Source organism: Camarhynchus parvulus, chromosome 2, assembly GCF_901933205.1.
Source record: "Camarhynchus parvulus chromosome 2, STF_HiC, whole genome shotgun sequence".
Lineage (NCBI taxonomy): Eukaryota > Metazoa > Chordata > Aves > Passeriformes > Thraupidae > Camarhynchus > Camarhynchus parvulus.
In genome coordinates this window covers 50899211-50920485 of record NC_044572.1, presented here as the reverse complement: position 1 = coordinate 50920485, position 21275 = coordinate 50899211, and the positions used below count along the sequence as shown (strand labels likewise).

General features: G+C 37.6%; 1 protein-coding gene across 1 annotated transcript in view; it reads left to right on the top strand.

The window, feature by feature from the left end:
* Positions 1-244: 244 nt before the first annotated feature.
* Positions 245-21275, top strand: part of CNTNAP2 (contactin associated protein like 2) — a 1021862-nt gene continuing 1000831 nt past the window's right edge. The window contains exon 1 of the mRNA XM_030970934.1: positions 245-1076. Coding sequence (XP_030826794.1) covers positions 980-1076 — 97 coding nt within the window. The 5' untranslated portion in view covers positions 245-979. The remainder of the gene's footprint in view (positions 1077-21275) is intronic.

Genomic DNA, 21275 nt, shown 5'->3' with positions numbered 1-21275 from the left:
GATCCCTGCACTGGCTCCCGCCCCGCTCCGCCCCAGCGCTGGCCGCGATCCCCGCCGCCGTCCCCCGGCTCTGCATCTGAGCCAGGCAAGAGAGGACGATCGGGGTCCTGGAGGCTCGAGGGGCGCAGAGGAAGAAGGAGGAGCTGGAGGAAGCGAAGGGAAGGGGAGGGAGCGCAGGGGAGAGGATTTTCCGATCTCCTAGCTTTTTTTTTTTTTTGGAGGAGGAGGAGGAGGAGGAGGAAGGTTGCTGCTGCTGGTGGCAGCGTTTCCTCCTGGAAGATGATAAATACATGAGGAGAGAGGCTCTGAGCCTGCTTCTGTGCTGCGGGAGTGTCTCTCTCTCCCTCCCTCCCCTCTCACTGCTTCTGTGTGAGTGTGTGTTTGGCTGCCGGGCTGTGTATGCGTGTACACTGTGTATATATATCTGAGCTGGGAGGTTATTGCAAGCTTCTCTCAGCAGCGCTCCTCTGTACAGGAAGACGGGCTCAGCTGCAGTGGTAGCATCAACAGCAGCATTAGCAGCACCAACTGCTTTATTCGCCTTTCTTCTTTCCCTTCATCTCCATCTCCCTTTTCCCTCCCTCCTCCCACGTCTTTTAGGGGATTGATCTTCATTATTTTTTATTATTATTTATTTTTCTACTCTACAATCCTTGTTATTTGATACTTCGTGGCTTTTTTTTTCTTCTTTTTTTTTTCTTTCCCCCTTTTTCTGAGAAGGAGGCACAGAAGCAAACACGCACAAACACAGAGAAATAAGGGAAAGAAAAGTACCGGGACTTATCCTGCTGCTGCAAACCCAAAGATAGCAGACGAAGAGGGGGTTTGGCTTCTACCCCAAGGTAAAGCCCTGCCCCCTTTACCTCCTCGACACCTCCTCCGAGGAAGAGAAGGAGAGAGAGAGAGAAGGGGGCCAAAGTGGAGAAAAGCAGATCTTCTGCGGCTGGCATTTGGAGTACAGGGAGCCAGGAAGTGAAGGATGGTTGTGGTTACCCGAGCTGGCTGCAGGGCAGCTCTCTTCCTCTGGATTTTCATCAGCATTAGCTGCAGAGCCAGGACTGCTCTGCCTGCATCTCGTAAGTACCCTTTTCCAAGAAACGCGCACAATTTCAGCTCTGAATTAAGCCAGAGGGAAATTCCCACAGCTCTGTGAGGTTGATTATTTTTGCTTTGCTGATGAATATTGTGTTTGATTGTGTTTGATTTTTCTTTGTATGTGTATGTGTGCACTGAGGTCTGATAATGTTTGCAGTGCTCCCCATCAGATCTTCCTTGGTGATTTCAGTGGTAGCTGGTGTGGAAAGTTGAAAGAGACCTGCTCTGTGATATAATCTTGGTTCTGCAATGGAGTCAGAGGGGGAAAGGAATCAGAAGCTGTTCAAAGTTTGGGGATAGTTTTTGTTTGACTGGTCGGTTTGGTTTGTTTTGGTTTTTCCCATCTTCCTCGGAAGGCATGCAATTTGCATTTGGAAGTACTTCACTTCCACAGTTTTGTGAGGGAAAAGAGGAGATGTGAGCAGTTTCCATAACTAGTGTTTTATCAAGGAGCAGCAAGAGAAAATTCTCTCATTTAAAGAGGAAAGAATGATTGTGAATTGATGAGAGGGAACTGAGCCAGGACAGCTTTTCTTTAGAGCAAAGTTTTGCTGCTGATAATAGAATTGAGCAAAGGTATTTTAGAGGAGACCATCAATTGCCCTCCTAGCGAGGTAGAAATAGTAGAGAAATGATCAAACATCTGCTGAAATGCTGAACTTCTAGAGAACTAGAGGAGTGTAGAGCACCTGTACAGAATCCGATTCTGCTGTCAGCATAAAAATGACAGCATATTCATTGATTTCAGTGGATATTAGACCAAGTCTAACATTGCACTGAACTGTAGTTTTGAGCAAAACATTTTGCAAGTAGATGTCAGTATTAAGTATTTAGCTGTTTCTCTTCCGACTATGTAAAACATTTGCCAAATGCCAAGTATTTTTTAAATGCATACTGAAACAGTGCATTTTTATAGTTTCATCCTCATACTGCTGGCTTGATCGGCTGTTTATAGAGGAAGGAAGTGTCCTGAAATGTTATGGATAGATGTGCTGGGATTGCATACATGTGAATGGGGGTTGATTCTACTGACCAAGTAGGGAATTGCATAGAATGTAATGTATATACTGCATAGAGATCTACATAGATCACTCTATTTATTTATTTGTTTAATTGTTTCCTTGGGGGCAGGAATGAACAATGCAATGATTAGGGAATTGGAGCACTGCTATCCTTTCTTAGTGGGTTTCTATCTGTTATCATCTAATACCTATTGAAAAACAAGTGTTATTCCAGGATTTACTTGCACTTGCATATTTGTTTGTGTGTCAACAAATATGCATAGCAGTGTCTGCATTGTTATCTAGGTCTCAGAGGCTGTAGGATGTTCAGTTGTTTTTCTACCTTTGAATTAGAAGTATCGATCCTGAGGTTTACTTCTTAGTTTTGACCAGCTATATAATTTTTCTTAGGAGTATTATTTCTTCATGGTCATCTCTCAGGCTCTGCATAATGGGAATGTGTGGGGAGAGGATTCATGATTTAGGTTGTCAGAAATCTGTTCTTTGAAAACAAAGTCCCTGCTTTTCTCTAAGAGGGTTTTGGAGCTTTTTTTGTCTGTTTTTGTCACTCAGCAACTAATGGCTATAGTATAACTTGAAAATGACTTACAGTGGGGTATTGATTTCCCAACAAACAAATCTTTAACTTTTGTAAGAAGTTTGTTGAGAAGTTAATAGTTGTAGTAACAACATTATATCCAGAAATTCCAGGAATGGAGGATATATATAATCTTAATTACAGTTTAGTCATATACATTTCCATCTTGATGAGTAGCTATTCAAAAATTTCTTTATATTAATTCACCTTCCAAGAGCTTATACATTATACTCCTTATGTAGTGAGAGGCATTTCATTTCATTTCTGACTCACTTCTTAAAGTGAGCTAGACTTGTTTGCTGGAAACATAAATATAGCTGAAATTACACGTCAGCCTTAAATTTACAAAGGGATTGTTCACATTGCAGCACATGTTGAAAATTCTTGTAAAGCTTATGGATGCTTGGGTGCTGGTGCCACAGTGGGAACTCCAGCGCTGTGTCACACTGTTTTGGTGCACCACTTTGCTGGTTCTTCTGTTGCATGCTTTGCTATACAAACTGGTCGCTGTACTGTATTTTGTCACTGTGATCTATTTTCTGGGGTTGTTTGTAACTTTGTCTACAACTGATGGGGATTGGAGAATTTTATGAATGGGATTGGAGAATTTTGTTCTCTGTTGACAAGATGATATACCTAGTTTTCATTGTCTTTTTTTTTTTTTTTTTTTTTTCCCCCCTCTGTTGATTGTCAACCTCTTATTTGGAATACTTCTGAAACAATTAAAAACTGTGAAATGCAACTTTGATGTAAAACTTATTTCCAACCACTATTTCATTTTCTCCTCCATTGTTACTTTATGTTTTGGCTTTGAAGTTATTAACAACATCAAATTTATTCTCTACAGTATTTTTTAGGAAGTATGCAAGTCTTATGGTGTACAGTGCATTACAAATGCCTGTGTATGAGCTTGCTATTCAGTATTTTCTCACAGTCTTGTCTGCTTGTGCTGGCATAGAAAAAGATACAGCTTTCAGAAGGAACAGAATTGGACATTGCTGATGTGAATATGCTTTACCTCAAATGTTTGTTTACTTTGCAAAGCAAATCTATCTCTAGTTAAAAAGGAATCTCAGCAGTTCTGATTCAGAAGTGATCCTGTTGAAAGCTTTTAATCTCATTTAGTTTTATCTCAAGATGAAGTGGGTGTTGAAAGCCCATCCTGTAGTATAATAAACATACACTGTGATACAATGTCCCACACATTAATGCACAGATCATACTGTCAATTCTATTCATGGTCATGTTTTCATACCATGACAATAAAGTCTTCATATTCCTGCAATTTTTTTTTTAATAAACGTGAAAGGATGAAAACACCCTTCTGAAATCAAGGCTAATGAACAGCTCAACCAGGAGAGGTCATCACAAGATAAAAAGTAACACAGAAAATACAAATTTAGTGCTTTATAGTCCTTTACGTGGCTAAGATGGAATGATAAGAATATGAATATGGGTAGACTAACTCTCATTTGTATTCCTATAAAAAGCCCAAACACAAAAAGCAGCAATGTTGTTATGTAATAAAAATGTTAAAAGTATTAATTATAGGATTGTCTCCTCTCTGAAAGGAATTCACTTTACAAGTAATTATATTTCACAGCTAGGGGTTTTTGGTTTTTTTCATCATATCTGTTTTTATGCAATGCAAACCTGATGAGCACAGAACTATTAAAACTTCTAGTTCTGATACTTGTCATAGTTTTGTAGTATGTCCCATACCACTGCTCAGGTTGAAATTTGAGCCCATTTTACAAGACTTGGTGCAGAAATCAAAAGGGGGGCATGTATAGTAAATCATTAAGATACATAAAAGAAAAAATATACAGCTTTTACCTTTGACTTCATGGTACACAGATTTCCCTGGGAAAAGTACTGAAAAGGAGTAATGTCAATTTTGAAAGAGCAAGGCATTGTACAAGAAAGTCCCTTTTAAGAGGCCAAGTTGGATGGAGCTCTGAGCAATCTGGTCCGGTGGAAGTTGTACAACCATGTTGGGCATATGAGGTGTCATATATTCTATTAGATTCGCACTTGAGGAATACTTCTCTTCCAGATAATGTGGGGGTCTTTTTGGTGTTTTTTTTTTTTTTTTTTTTGTTTGTTTGTTTGTTTTTTTGGTATAATAACTTATTAAAAATTATTAGTTTAGGTCCTGTTGTCTTGAGGTTAACACAGTGGTCTCACAGAATTTAGTTTCAAGTATACCAAACCATTTTCATGTGCATTTAGCATTTAATAATTTTTCTTACCTTCGGGGTCAAAGCACTTAAAAATATACTAAACTTTTGAGGGCCTAGCTCTCTTTTAAGTTCATGGAATTTCATAACATTAAACATATGATTTCACTTTTATTGTTTTATAACACCTTAGCTAGAAAATAGAACAAAATTTACATCCATCATAGTATAATTGTATTATTATTTAGGTGCTATACATCACCATATAATAAAATTCACGTTCAACTGACAAGTGACAGCTTTAACAACATTGCACTGAGTTTCTGAGTTACTGTTATTATTTAACAACTTTGAATTGAGTTACTCATCATAACTCTTTAAATAAATTGGCTTTTTCTTGAGCAATATGTTAACTTATCTGTGAATGAATGAAACAGTATCAAATAGTCTGCTCTAATTTTAAAATTGGTGACAGCAGTTATAGCCTGTGTCATTGCTGAAAATCCAGTTTCAGAGTCTTTAACTTTTGTGTACGCAACATTGCATGAAACCTAATTGCAGACATTCATCTAGATAGATCAAGTCTGAGTCAAAATTTGGTGTCAGTGGGCATTTAATCAATTGTAAATGCTATAGAATGACTGTTTTAAAACTGGCTTTTGCTTGGGCTGTTTTTGCTTTGCTTGTGTGTTTAGTTTATTTTTTTTTAATTCTGGTGCAATAATATGAAATAAGGCATAAAAAGTTCTTTAATAAGTAGTCCAGTCTGAAAGAAAGTTTGAAGGTGAAGTTAAAGACTTCAAATTGAAAACTTGTTTCTGAACATTGGTTGTTTCTTTTGCAAGGAGATGAGAAATATTTTTTATTTTCTCTTTTTTCTTTTTGTTTTTTACTCAGGTACTTTTAACACAGGAGACTATTTCAGTTGCTTCAGTTGTGATAGGAAATTATGTATATACAGTGCATTAGACATCAGACTGTACCTCTTCTTGAATAAGTCACATTACAATGGATCTGTTACAGACAGTAGATTTTCCTACAGAAGTTCTTCAGGGCTTTTAACCTGGATCTCTATGTCTTTCAATTGTCAGATATCATGTTTACTGTCTAGGAGTTTTTAAGACAGTAGTACTTTTAATGTCTGGGACAATAACAAACTGTGCACAAACAGTGGGGGAGTTTCAGCATTTTCTTTCTTCTAGATTTTCAAAAGCTGATCTCACGCTGCATGATCTGACTCATAGGTCAAAATAAGACAACTGGTTAAATTTTGAGGTCTTCCCCTACCCATGCCTATGTCCTGAATAGCTGTCATGCTCATCTTACAAAAGCACATGGACTTGCAAATGTGATCCAGTCACGTAGGAAACTTCAACTAGGAAATGTTAGAGAAGCAACAAGAGTCTTCTTCATCAGATGAGATGATGAGTGACTTTGCAATTTCTTTAGTCTTAACAATTTTAAATAATTTAAAATTATAGCATTATTTCCAAAATACACATAGAGATGAGATCCTTCTTTAAAAGATCAGGAAGACTTGCAGGATAAAGAGAGCAGTCCGCTAGCTTGAGCCTTCTTGCACATGAAGGAAATGGAAGCTGTGCCACAGTGTGGCTATGTTTTTTGTCATGAGTTTATGATTCAGTCCTTTGGTATGAAATACTAGAAATGATTAAAAAAGTTCTTCAGACTTCAGCCTCTGAACGAATATTGATTTAATCTGTATTGTACTTCATTTATCCAGCAACTTCATTGGCATTGCATAGGTAGATAATCCGAGACCACCAGTTAATTGCAGAACATGTTAAATCTCTAACTTTGGTGAAGTAGAAAATTGCAGTAATCAGTAATCAATTCTTCTGAGCCACTTGCATTTCCAACTTTGAAGACATTATAGATATAATAAAAGAATTCACAAGTCCTGTGCTTAACATTTACGAAGAACTTGGGCACTTGGTTTTGATAGTTCTGCAGTTTTAAAGCAGCTTTACAAAGCTGAGACCTTTCCTACCTCAGAAATGGTCTCACTATTCATTCACTGTAGTAGTAGCCAGCCTTTTCCAATTGGGTCTTTTAAGGTTGAACAGCAGATAACTCAGAGCAGAGAAGGATATTGACATTCACATTTACCTCTTTCCTCTGCCTAAAAAAGTCTAGAGATTTTTTTGACTTTACAATCTCCTGGTGGAGATATGGTTCTTTCAGACATTTAACTTAAGCAAGCGGTCATGCCAAGTCCATTGAGGGACTGGCAAACTTATTTACACATATGGCTTGTTACTTAATGTCAATATTTACCACCGTTTGAAATATTTATCAAATATTTTATTTTAAGCTGTGTATGCACTCCAAAAATATGTTTTAAATAAACCAGTGACTAAAATTGACTCCTAGTGTAGCTAGGAACTTTGTTGCCAGTTTTGCATTTGTATTGGTAAAAGCTTAAGTTGGGTTACAACTTTCAATGTGTAAATAAAATAAATGGCTAAAAATACTTTCTAGAAACCAGAAAGCATTTGAACTGTTCTACCCAAAGGATTTTCCATCCCACAAACGTGATGTTTTTGAATGAACATTTATTATTTTTATCTAGAATACTTAAGTCTCAGCTTAAAGGGAAAGGGAAAGTAATTTTCCTTGCAGAAATGACTGTCTAAATATAACATAAACATTCTATTTGATTTTGTAAAACTGCTATGTCATTTAGTATTTTTTAACCTTTGCCCAAGGAAGTCGGCTATACATATGCTACATTTCTGCTTTCTGTTTCTACAATGTAAGAATAATTTGACTGAAAACAATAAGCTTTTTTTTTTGTTTTGCATCAAATCTAGAGAGGTGTCACTGTCTGGGTTTCTTAAATCACCTAAGTATTGATAAAAATGTGTCTTATTTATTGCTTAATCATCTTGTATACTTGAACTGGTATTTACTGAGAACCCAATGAAAACCTGGAATTTTTAGGGAGGTAATACAGATCAGCAGATGAGCTGAGGAGACTGCAAGCGTCCATTGCCATAAGGGGCAGCAGAAAGCCTGTGATGGAAGGTTTGCCAGAGAAGAAAAGGAAGAATTATTGTCTAAGGGCCTAATGCAATGGGATAAAACACAGCAGGAAAGGCAACCTCAATATATTTAAGGTTTTCATACAGTTTCATATCATATCACTGGTTTTAAGTATCATTGGTGCAAAGTTCTTGGAACACACTTTGAAACGCAATTAAATTGGAACATGCTTTTACTCATCTTCTGGGAATAGAAGGAATACTGTGGTTTGGGAAAAGAAAAAAAAAAAAAAACACAAAAAAAACCCCCAAAAAAACAAACAAACAAAAAACCTGAAATAGCAAACCAACACATAGAGAAACAAAAAAACCTAAATTTACATCCTGTTGACCCAGGTTTCAAACATAGATACCTTCCTAAACTCTTTAGACCCTGCCCACATTTTTAGTGAAACACAGGAAGGGCTTGTAAAAATTTTTTTTCCCCTGAACACAGATACGAATTCAAATATCTTAAAAAAAAAGAAAAATAAGGATAATTAATTAATTTAAAAACACAGTCAGAGATTAAAGCTAGTGGCATCCACCATTGTTCTGGGCTATGGGTAAAAAAGGAGACGAATGTGCTGAAGAGAAGTTGAGGTTGTCTCCCACACAATAACAGTAACCTATTTATTTTTCTGCTGAGGAATGGAGTCACAGAGAGTACCTTGCCCTGTCCATAGCATAAGTGGTGCATTAGGAAAAGCGTAAGCTTCTGTGAGAAATGGAGTCAGGAGATATCCTGTACAGGGCAGGCTCTGCTGGATACATGCTCCCAAGCTTCAGCAAGATTTACTCTCTAATGTTCTTTCCTTTGGTTTTACATCCAAAAAATTATGCTAGTGGGCATACTGTTGGTTATATGATGAATGTCCTACCTGCTTCTTCCCTGGTACAGCCAAGCTGTTAGAAATGGGAGAAAATTCCCTCTAGATAAAAGAAGGTATCCTTTACTGTTCCAACCTTTTTCCAAAAAATATACATCACATGGTCACACAGCCATTTGCTTCTGCTCCTAATTCATTTGCCATTTCTCACATGCCTCCTTTCTGATTTTATTAATCATCTCACTCCCTACTCTCTGTCCTCTCCCTACCCTACCCTTTCTTCCAGCAATAAACTGACTCCACTGGCTTCTCTTGGATTCTCATTGATTCATCACTGTTTTGAGTAATTTGCCGAGCCTGAAACTAAGGGAGATTGTCTCCATTGATTCCTGATTAATTCATCTGTTTGTGAAAGCTAGGTACATAGGTAATAACTCAATTGAAATTCCTTCACTGCTTAATTGCTGTGCCATAATCCTGGCCTGTTAAATCAGATAATCAGATATTATGAATGAAGTTAGGATTTATTTTTTCAAAACTCAATTACTAGAATATATTATAAGAAATGCTTTTATTAATTCTGTTTGTAATTATTCATAATATGCAATTTTAGAGTTTAGGTCAGTACAGTGCATAGGTTTTATTCATATTGAAAAAAACTGTGTCAGAGGAATTCTGTAAGTGCATTATGCTTCCAAATCTACATATTCATAATTTATAAGGCCAAAAAGGATCCAACCCAATTACAGTGATATGGTTGATTGTCTTACTACTTTTTTTCTGCTTTACAGATACCCTGGTTTAGGGCAAATTTGGGAGGAAACTTCCGAAGGGGTCCCTCTAGAAAGCAGATTCAAGAAGCCCCTCCCCCTACTGGTTCAGGAAAATTTTCTTGGAGAAAAGTGGAAAAACAGATTATTTAACAAGCAAAATATTCACAAGCATAAACAACGAATAATAATAAACTATAAATAATATTAAACAATAAAACCTTTCACTGCTCTGAAGAGATGGCAAATTCAGAAAGTCCTTGTCATGGGGTGTAGCTCAGCTTGCTCGGTCTCTTAATACTCCCTCTGGTGCTGGAAAATGCCACATCCCAGGCCCTGGTAGGCCACAGGTGTGAGCTGCCAGTGTTCTTCTGAGTTTTCTGTCCACAGCAGGTTTGAACAGTCTCAAGAAAAAGAAAACAACACGGTCCAGGGAACTTTCACTGCCTCAGCCAGCTAAAAACTAACTAAAAGCAAAGGAGAGCTCTCTTCCACTGTCCCTCCATGCTGCAGGCAACACAGTCTTGGAGAAGAGAAAGAAACTCTTATCTTCATATTTCAAAAACCTCAGACATTCCACTGCTTCTCCTTCTCCCCCCTTCACTCTCAGATCTAGTTTTAAGGGTGCAGAACTTAATAACCACCATAAGCAGAACGGACAATTGGGAATACAAGCATCATAAATTCACCCCAGGATAACAGATCATAGAGTCAATGAACCAGGGAATGGTTTGGGTTGGAAGAAGTCATCTAGTCCAACCCCACCCCACAGGCAGGGACACAGTTCCTCAGATTCCAGATTCCTCAATGCCCTGTCCAATTTGATTCTAAACACTTCCAGGGATGGGATATTTGCAGCTTGTCAGTGCCGTCTATTCCAGAATTCAATCCTTTTGTGTAATCTAAATCTACTCTCTTTAGTTTAAAAATGTTCCTCTCATACTATCAGTACATGCTCCGGCAAAAAGTATTTCTTTATCTTTCTGTAGGTCCCTTTTAAGTATGGAAAAGCTGCTATACAGGAGAAAAAAAAACAAAAAAAAAAGGAGCCACCAACCCTCTCAGCTTCTCTTTATGACCCTCTCTGCTTCTCTTTATGAAAGGGAGAAGCCCTCTGACTATTTCTGCGGTCCTCATGTCAACGAACTCCAACATGTCAAAGTCTTTCTTCTGTTGAGCTGGACTCAATGCTCCGTATCAGATCTAAGGACAACAGAGTAGAGGGGCAGTGTGACCTCCTATTCCCATGACCTGCTGGACATGCTGCTTTTTATGCATTCCAGGATCCTACTGGCTTTCTCAGCTGCAACTGTACATTGCTGGCTCTTACATAAGTTTTCATCTGCCAGTATCCCCATGCCCTTCCTTGCTTTCAATCCTTCATCCCCCAGTTTGTATTGCTTCTGGGGATTGCCCCAACCCACGTGATAGACCTTACCCTTGGATTTATTGAACTTTATGAGGTTCACATGAGACCACTCCTCAAGCTTGTCCATATCTCTCTGGATGGTGTCCTTTCCCTCAGTCATATCAACAGCACTACTCAACTTGGTTTCATTCCACAAACTTGCTAAGGGTAAACTCAATCCCATGGTCTAGGTCATTAATAAAGACATTTAACTGTACTTATCCCAGTAACCCTGAAGGATAATACTCATTTCCATTTGGATCTCCATTTGGACTTTGAGCCATTGACATTTTGGGTATGGCTGTTCAGTCAATCCTTATCCATCTAACAATTCATGCATAAAACCCGTATTTCTCCAATTTAGAGACAAGGGTGTTGTGTAGAACTGTGTAGTTAGCCAGATAGGTTACATCAGAAGCTCTTCCCTCATCTACTAACAGAGTCACTCCTTTGTAGGAGGCCACCAGGCTTGTCACGTATGATTTGCCCTTCATGACACCAAGTTTACTTTCCCTAATACACCTCCTTGTCATTCATACCCTTTGGCAGAGTTTCTAGGAGAATCTGGTTTAAGAAACTTCCTAGGCACAAAGGCTGACTGGTTGGCAGTTCTCAGAGCATCCATTTTTACACATTACATGAATGGGTGCAATGTTTCCCCTTTTCCAGACACTGGAGCTTTTGCTTGACTGTCATGACTTTTCAGAAGTGATAGAGAACTGCTTATGTCTGCCAGTTCCCTCAGGACCCTGGGATGCATCTTGTCAGCTTCCATAGATTTGTCTATGTTCAGGTTCCCCAGATGGCCTTGAATCTGGTCTGCTCCCACCATGGAGTCCCTGCCTTTATATTCAGGGCCTTGAGAGATGTGGGAAGTTCAGTTGGCAAGGAAAATTTGAGGAAAAATGTTGCTGAATACATCAGACTTCTCCATAGCAGCTGTCATCAGATGCCCTGTCTCATTTATCAGAGAGGTACAGTTTCTTTTGTCTTCCTTTCCCAAGTCACATACCTGTCAGGGTTTTCACACATTTCCTTCTGACATTAAATGTCCTGGTCTGGAGCTGTGTTCTTTACCCTAAGTTCACGACTTCAAATATGGTCACATTGAAATGCCTAATGCTTCCTTTTACTAGCTGGCTTAGTTGTCCCAAGCTTTTGATGTGTAAACTTCGTCATCTCCAGCTTCAAAGACTATGCATTTTTCTGCAGTTCAAATAATAAAGATGTTAAGCAATGAAGGACTGAAAATCAGACTTCCACTAGTTCTCACTAGAAACCACTCATTTCCTTTGTTGCAATTACATTTTGAGATATTTAGAGTGCCACATTTACAATAATTTTGAATCTTGGTTAAAATAGTGTAGGCTGCCATTCAAGTGCCTTCAGAATTCAAAATACATATTATTGCAATTTATGCAGAAACAGACATAAATGTGTATATCTGCAAATTTCTTGTGATCCAATTTTGTATTCTCAGGAAAAAAAAAAAGAAGACTTCAGAAGATCAGGATAATTTGATAAGATCTACTTTTTAAAAAACTATGTTGATTTTCATTAATTGCATTTACAGCATTTAAATTTTTGTTAATCAAGTTCTATTGTTTTGTCTAGCAGCAGTATTAGTTGGAGTGTCTTGTAAGTGTGCAGGTCATCTTTTTCAGTATTTGCACTTCACAGTTTCTTCAGCCTTCTGGAATTTCCTTGCTGGTTCAAGGGTTATTGGAAATCAGCAATAATCAGCAGAGACCTTCTCGGTTACAGCTTGCCCTGCTGCTTGAAACTGCCTAACCTTGTTAACCTCTATTTAACATCTTTGTCAGCTTTTATTAGAATGTAAATTGTTTTGTTGCCACTTTGGGATCTAACTACACAGTCTTGTTCATTTTCCTAACACTGTATGTTTTTGTCTTTTCTACGTGATTGGCAAATTCATTACTTATATGTAGCAGTCTTTTGGTATGGCTCCTTTTGCTCCTCAACTCCTCTCTCTGTTCTTAAAAAAACCCCCAAAACACAAAACCCAACACCCACACCTGGGATTTTGGTTCTTTTTTCTAAAAATAGTTAATATGATTTCTGTGCATAGACAAATTAAACCTTATATATTTTTGCACATAATTTAATGTATTTGTTAAATTCTGCTTTACAAAATCACAGAATAGTTTGCTGTAAGGAACTGGTGGAGGTTATCCTACCTTGCTAAAATAGTGTTCCTTATATAAAATCTAAATCTGTCCTCTAGGAAGACTATACAGCATGAGATATCATGGCCTTGGGGAGGCTAGAGCAACATGGTTATTGGTTTCAGCCAGAAGGAAGTAATATAATCTGTTCTGACCTCTTCTGTCCTGGCCCTTACTATTGCTTCAAATCAGAACAGAAAATTCATTTGGATTTTAGGGATTCTCTGAATTCTTAATTTAGCAACTTGCTATATCACTAAGGTCAGTCTCATAGAAATGCCCCTCCCAGTCTTCACTGACATATTTTTCCATATTCATAGAGAATAGTTAGTTCAGAATTCTTAATGTCATGGAGAATATTCTGAATTTGAAAAATCACTTCTGTTGCTGAAGATTTACCTTTTATGAAATATCAATAAAACCATTATGTCAATTGTGAAGAGTGTTCAGAGGTAGCAGTTTATTTTATTTTTCTTCTCACTGGAAAAGGTAGCTCCTTTTGGTTTTATATTAAATCTGAAATGGAGTAGCTCAAACTGTTATTACTTGAATACTTCACTAGGAAGTATTTTTCTTATTTGTACAGCTGCTGAGTCCTGAAAATTATAATTGCAGATAGTGAGGACCAGGAAATAAATTTTGATGTGTTGAAACAGGGACACTCAGATTACAGGCCTATCACAAAACCAGACACATCAAGAACAGTCTAATGAGTGAGAATTCCATCCTCAAAGTTATGACCTAAAAGTTTTCTTCAATTCTTCTCACTAAATCTAAAAAAAGGAAGATGGAACCAAACTAGAAAAATCTTGAGATGGAAGTAAATACTGAAATTTCAGATTCCAAACTCAGTGGAGTGAGGCCAGTCTTTCTAGATCAGTCATGTCCCTGCATATATTCCTCAAACTCTATATCAGGATCAATTTGGCCATTTTTTTTTCTACTTGATGAGGGCGCACATGCAGTGTGCCTTTGGATTGCTCAAGATTCTCTGTATCGTATACCCTGTATTGTGCTGATGAAGGAATGCATCCCCCAAAATGCTGTAAGGTGGCATGTTTTCAAGTAAGCAGCTACATGAAAAGTGCATGAGTAACTGAATAAAACGAGATAAATGTAAAACAAAGAAAAATAAGGCTGAATTTTCAACAGAGCTATAACAAAATTGTGTCGTAATTCTGAGAAACCACAGCAAATAGTTCAAGTCTGATTGTAGGACTGAAAAGAATTTATTGGTGCTGTCTCACACAGAGACATAAAGATTAAAGGAGTGCTGAGAATTTTTGGTGGAATTTCAGAGATATGATTGGCATTTTATGGTTATACACACATCTAAGACTATACTTCCCAAGAAGAAAATTATTATTTGCAAGTATAGCCTATTTGTACTTATAAATCAATGCATTCCTTGCTTTGTTTTAATAACTCTGATTACAGAAAGAAATGAACATAAAGCTATGAAGGATATCATAGTAATTCAGCATATAAACATATAAATACTTCTAATAACATTCAAACTTTATATATATCAGAGAAAAATTGTTCTGGTGTCAGTTTTAATGAGGAATATAGTTATTTTTCAGCACTAGTGTTTAATGCTTAAAATGTTTTTATTTTCTTGCCTTCCATCTTCCTTCTGCCCCAGGCAGACATTTCAACTAATTCAAATAATAATACTTATGTGATATTCCAGACGATTCTTATCCTTTGATTTTGGCAGAGGAGCAAGAGGGGAAAACCAGACACCTTTCTGTATGTTCCTGCAGGCAAATCCATACTAATATCTGAGGTGGATCTATCAAGAGTTGAAAGATGTGAATAGATCCTGAGGGATGTTTTATGATAGAAGGGATTGGCGACAATAAGGGCAAGAATCAGGACTTCTTTCTGTAAAACATTCAGCTCCTTGAAAACAGTTCAGAGGCTGTGGAAGGAGACAGATAACATGGAGCTGGTTAAGTTCTTTAATTCTCTGCCGTTTTTGTTGTACATTGCATGTTTGGACTACTTTTTTTGTGGATATAAATGTAATAAATATTCAAACCATTTGTAAGAATTAGCCTCAAATGTAAATCTGTGTGTTATCTATGCCTTTAATAAGGAGAGCGTTGTGCATAAAACAGTGTTTATAACACAACTGATAGCAGTAAAATTTTTCAGTGCTATATCTCTAATTTGTTTTTAGCAACAGTAATATTTTCATAAACTATATTGAAATAATCCAGCCACATTCTGCACAGTAAAATCTCCCTTAGATTTCTAAATGGCATTTATGAAATCTGGCTGGCAGAAAGGCATCACAAATACTTTCAAAGAAGGAACCTGATTCAGCTGCAGAATTGCTCTTCAAATACAAGATTTGCCTTCTTCTGGATTTGTTTCAATTGAATTTAATACACATAATCAACCAATCTGCTAAATGGACTTCGGTTGGGGGTTAGGTCTCTTTCCTTTTGTTCCTTTTTACTTATAGAATTTTTTTCCATAAATTGCTAGGAAACACTAACAACTGGGTACTTAAGGAAAACAAAAGAAGTGGCCAAACTCAGGGGAGGAGGGCGTCTGGTTGCACTTGTCTTATCTGGGAGTTTCTCTCCAAGGGGCAGAGATACCAGGACAATTGTGCTGATAAAAGACGGGGCTGGGGCAGCTGTGGGCTCCTTCTCTCTCGGCTTCAGAGAAGGATGGTCGGAGCTGCTGCTTGGGGAAGGGAATTCACTGCTGCCACTGGACCCCAGCCCAGAGCTGCGTTGTCTGCCGTGGGGTGAGCCTCTGCTTGTGAGAGCAGCCGCTGAACTGGGACCTTATTATCACCTGCCTCACTAAAAGAGGGACCTATCCCCATCTGCTTAGGCACCTGGGCTCCTCAGATTGCCTCTCTCTGCCCTGCTTAGAGAGCTGGGTCATGCTGCCCCATCCCTGCCACTCGCCGCTTCTTCGGCACTGCTCCGGCGCTGTAGCCTTGCACCTGCTACCAGCTGAAAGGTCCTGCCATCCCAGCTTGGGGCTCCTCAGAGTCCTGCTGGGGCACTGGGATCAGCTGCTCCAAGGATTTGTGGAGCAAAGCCTCTCTTCCCTCCCTTCCTATCACGGTCGAGCCGCCATTGCCATGTGCTCTCTGAACTCATGCCACGGTGCCCCCGGCAGCCGCGGAGGAATCATCAGGCCTGCCCCGCCCACCGGAAGCCAGCAGCGCCCCTGCTGGCTGTGACTGGAACTGCACCAAAGGGAAAGCGCCTGCGTCCGGGGAGGCTGAGGGTGGTGTTAATGCTGTAGCTGTTGGTGTTGTTTGCTTTATCATGCATACAAGTAAAGAACTGTTATTCCTATTCTCATATCGTTGCCCAAGAGCCCCTCAATTTCAAAATCATAATAATTTGGAGGGAAGGTGTTTAGATTTTCCGTTCTGAGGGATGCTCCTGCCTTCCTTAGCAGACACCCGTATTTCAAACCAAGACAACTTCATGCCTAAAGCCTGATTTTGTGGGAATAATAATTCCTCAGCTAGTGTAATTTCTGTGGCTTGGTTGAAATAATAAGAGACTTTACTCTCATAGACTTAGTGAAGATGGGATAAAAGATTACATGAAAATAACAGGCATTGACTTTTATAAACACAATAATAAACACACATCAGCAACCTTACTCAAGGTTGTTTAAGAGTTTATCGACTTATGTGTAATCTTCCTAAACAATTATTACTTTTTTTAGTTATCAAGTTTGTTTCCTGAGAGGATGAGGCCTTCAGAAATTAATTCTTAAGGCTTTAGAATTCCAAAGATTACATTCTGCTCAAATCAGAGATACATAAACTAATTTATCTAATTGGTACTGAGCACTGAATTTCAGAATATACAAAATCTGTTCATTAAAAATGGCAGCAAATTAGGCCATGAAATGTAAGTGATTTTATTGACACATAGAAGGTAGAACTGTCAGTTATTTTTGGTGGTTTTTTTGACTGTTAAATATGACTTTTCAGCTGATATCAGATGACTTTACAAAATTTTGGAGCTTAAAAAAAAACAGAACAATTAAATTAATTGATCAGCAATTTAATCTGTAAAGAGTGAATAGTTTAGAGTATGATAATTTTGTATCAGAATGTCTCAGAGTATTTGAGAGGAAACTATCATATATATTTAGATAATTTGAAATCCTAGGCAATATCTTTTTCCAGAAAAACTTTAAATTAATTACCCTCTAGTGTTCGCTAAAGCATCTGCAATTCCAGTCCATAAAATCAGCAGAGTAATATGCATCTAAAATTATTTTCAATAGTTATTAATACATGTTCAGTTCAAGACATTTCAGTCACTGATCTGAAAGTCTGAACTACTCATGTTTTGCAATGGATTGCCTGTCAATATCTTTGTAATTTAAAATAATGTTATGCTTGACAAAATCTCCAGAGATTTCTTGAAAGTGTTGCAACTTGTAACAGGTTCAAGGAATGGTTTAGGCCCATTTTGGTCACATTGGAAGTCTGGTTTCCAGATAAGAGAAAAAGCTGATGAGAGGTAAATCTTGCAAGGTTGAATAAGTTCTTATTATGGCAATGTCCTTTCTTACATAATCACTTAGCTGTGAATACTCCCCTTTGAATTGAGATGGGGACATTGAGATGTAGGATGAAGGTATTCATCTTGGCTGAAGGATCATGATTGATTCAACTGAGAGACAACTACAGCACCTCAGAACATGTCAAAGACTCATAAAATGTCCTGAGATCCACAACATTACATCATCCAGTGTGAAACTCCCTGCCTGAGGGGAGGTACGTGGTTATTCCCACCTGAACCTGAGTGAAAATAAACCCAATAGATTTGGCATTTGGTGGATTCTTACCCCTGCCACTCCTGGATAGAGTCACTTTCTTTCTCTCCCCCTCTTCCCTTCTCCCTCTCTCTCTCTCTCTCCCTCTCACATTTACTGCTAAATAAAATCTGTGCTATTGCTTTTAGCATATGGTCTCATTTGCACCTTAATTTGGGCAGAGGCATCTCTAATAATTTTAATAATCTGATCTTAACACCATGAGACATACTGTTACATCAGAAATAGACTGCAAATCCATATGTCAAATATTAGTGTACTTTGTGCCAAGTTTTATGTTTAATACACTGTTGGAACCCCAGCTTCTGAGAATTTGAGACTTTCTGTGTTGACAGGCACTGACCCCCAAGAGAACACTGCATTTGACCTGAAGCTGTGGAAAAAACTTCCAAAATTGAATGATAGAACTGGGATTATGGGCGCGTAGTTTGAATAGAAGTGTGTAATATCACACGGTGGAAAACGTAGAGTTAAAAGTTTTAAAATATAATAATATATAAAAAACAAGATGAAAATTTTAAGGCAAAGACTAGTCCTTCTTCTTCACGAGTTTGGGTGGAATTGTGTAATTAGATAAAGAAGTCTGCATTGTGGGCCACAAGTAGTTAGTCATTAAGATAAAAGAAAAAATAATTTAAGTGTTATTTCTTAATTAAACAGTTTATCCTTAAAAAGCCTTGTAAAAAGAGAGATACAGCTCCATGTTTAATTTGTTAGCATGAAGTACTGTAGAACTCACAGTTTGTAAGAATGTAATATAAATAAAAACTAATAAACATCTAAGTCTGCACAAGAAGTACCATCTCACACATTTAATCCCAAAACTAAAAAAACCCCAAAAAAACAACTCAACAATACACTTCATGACTAACTTGCTATGAGCATCTTTGTTAGGTATAATTTCTGAAAATCTCTAATATTTCCAAAATTTTGGTAGGTTTAAAAAAACAAAATATTGGAGACTATGTTGGCAAGGAGAAGTATCAGCACAACCTAGCAGTAAATTGCCCCAGAGCTTCAGTGCTGTGCAGTGTTGAAGAGGCAGCTCTGGGTTGGTGTATATAGGGTAATAAAAGTCCATTTGGAATGTCCACTTGAAATGTCCACTGGGCAGTGAAAAAGGAATCTAGAAATCAATTAAAAAATAGGATAAAATTTATTAGTGCCACTTTTACTTTGAAGGGAACACAACGATTCATAGGGAGCCAGGTTGATAATATGAATAACTCAGATTGTTGCTGGATTTTGTAACTGCTCATAAGATCTCTTAAGTAAAGACTTAAGAGATACCCCTAATTGATTGCTGACATTCATTTGCACACAGAAATAGATATGAACCTTCCACTTCTCAATTGCAGATCCAAGTCCCCTGGGTGACTTTACTAATTTCATTGTTAATTCAATTTCTGGGAGCAAGGGAACAGTTAATGAGAGCTGCAGTTAGAATCATCAGGCATAATATTCTTCATTCCCATCAGAAGAGGCTGCCCATTTCTTGTTGAGGTTCCTGCTTGGATCTAGCTGCAGTGGGGTCGCTGACTTTTTTTAGAACTGCAAAGATTTGTTCTGTGCAAGTGCAAAGGTTGGTGCCTTAAAGACCTTGATGCAAAGAATTGGGAATTTACAAGCTGATTGTTAGGAGCTTTAGGGCAGACCTAGGACCTTTTCCAGGAGTGATTATAAGATGGATGAAATGTTTCAGCGAGAGTTTTGGCAGGGAGTTGTCCAGCTGACACTGATTGAGAAGGAAGTTGTGAACACACAGGAGGAATTTTTATCTCCCTTCATAAAGGTCAGAGATGATACTACAACTGATCAGAACCCTAAGGATGGACTCATTTGATCATGGACTGGATACGTGTGCATTGACTGATACTAAGTAGGGGATTGTTAAATGTAAGTTAAATGTAAGGAAACCAAGCATTTGGGAAAGCAGGTCAGCTAACTCCAACCACTTCCTCTTGGCTAACAACCATTGCATGTGGTCTTTCCTGAGGATGTCCTAATGAAGCAGAGTTAAATAAACCAGAAATAGAAGTAAATTTGACTACCTAACTTAAAAATGCCTTCTCAGATATGATCTTACTTTGATGCATAGTAAATGAAATTGCCTATTCCCATCTTTTTAACATTCATGGGGGGAAGGGTTACCCCCAAACTGAGACTAAACTGAGGGTTGGGGATTTAAAACATGACTATCTGAGTTTTTGCTGCACAAACGAATGAAAGTCTCATCAAATAAACACCCTTGTTTGTATTTTGGCTATTTTTTTACTGCATGTGTGGGCTATTAAATCCCAGTGCCATCTTTAAATACCAGCATGTCATAGTCATAGTTTTGGGTGTTCTTTTTTTTTTTTTTTTTTTTAATTCTGTGTTAAAAGTTCTCTTTGGAAGTGACTTTATAGCTATTTATACAAGAAACAACATTTTCCCCCAGGCAGTTTGAAGTTAATTTTCATCTGAATACTTATTTTTTAGAACAAACATATGAAAGAAAGCTTCTCTTTCAAATAAGAAGAGGAACATTATGCTTCAGATCAGTTTTTGTACAAGGAATAAGTCAGAAGATTAATCAAACCCCTATTTTGCATTCAACAGATCATTTAGTAAACAAGCATAGACAATTAGAAGCCTATTGAGTACAACAGTACTATTTTCTTGATCAGAAAATTTTAATTAAAAATAGTAGCATAGCAAGCCAACCTCCTTCTTACTCCCCATTTCTCTTAACTACTGAGCATCATGGAATTTTGTCCTTTTTGTCATACTTCTACTAAATTAGACCTGATCATTACAATCCCAAAGCATACAATATTTATGTTCATAAAATCATGCAAAAATCAACTAGAAATCAAATGAGAACACTGCCTTTCAATAGCGCATTATCAGATAAACTTTGAAAGTATTTTCATTTAAAATTCCTCTGTAATCAAATAAGGAAGCTGATCTTATCTGAATGGGGCTTTTTAAAATTAGTTTTCCCATCCTCACAGCCTTCTTATACAAATCCTCTCTTCAGATAAATGATTTTTCAAAAATCAATTTTTTTCAACCCCCCAATATTTCAATAGCCTAAACTGTGCCTCAGTACCCTATAACTTTTTTCTTTGTAGCCAAAGAGATTCCAACTTTGTATGGGAAGACAGGTTCTTTTCCTACTGTTGTAACAGTTCCTTTTTATCTTCAGCATGCTGATATCCATACCATATGTTGATGTTCAACTTGATGATGATCTGGGATTTTTTTTTCTTTTTAAATTGTAACATAAATTGTAAATTTTTTCTTATGCATAGCATAGCATCAAAATAGACAGCCTTCACAGTT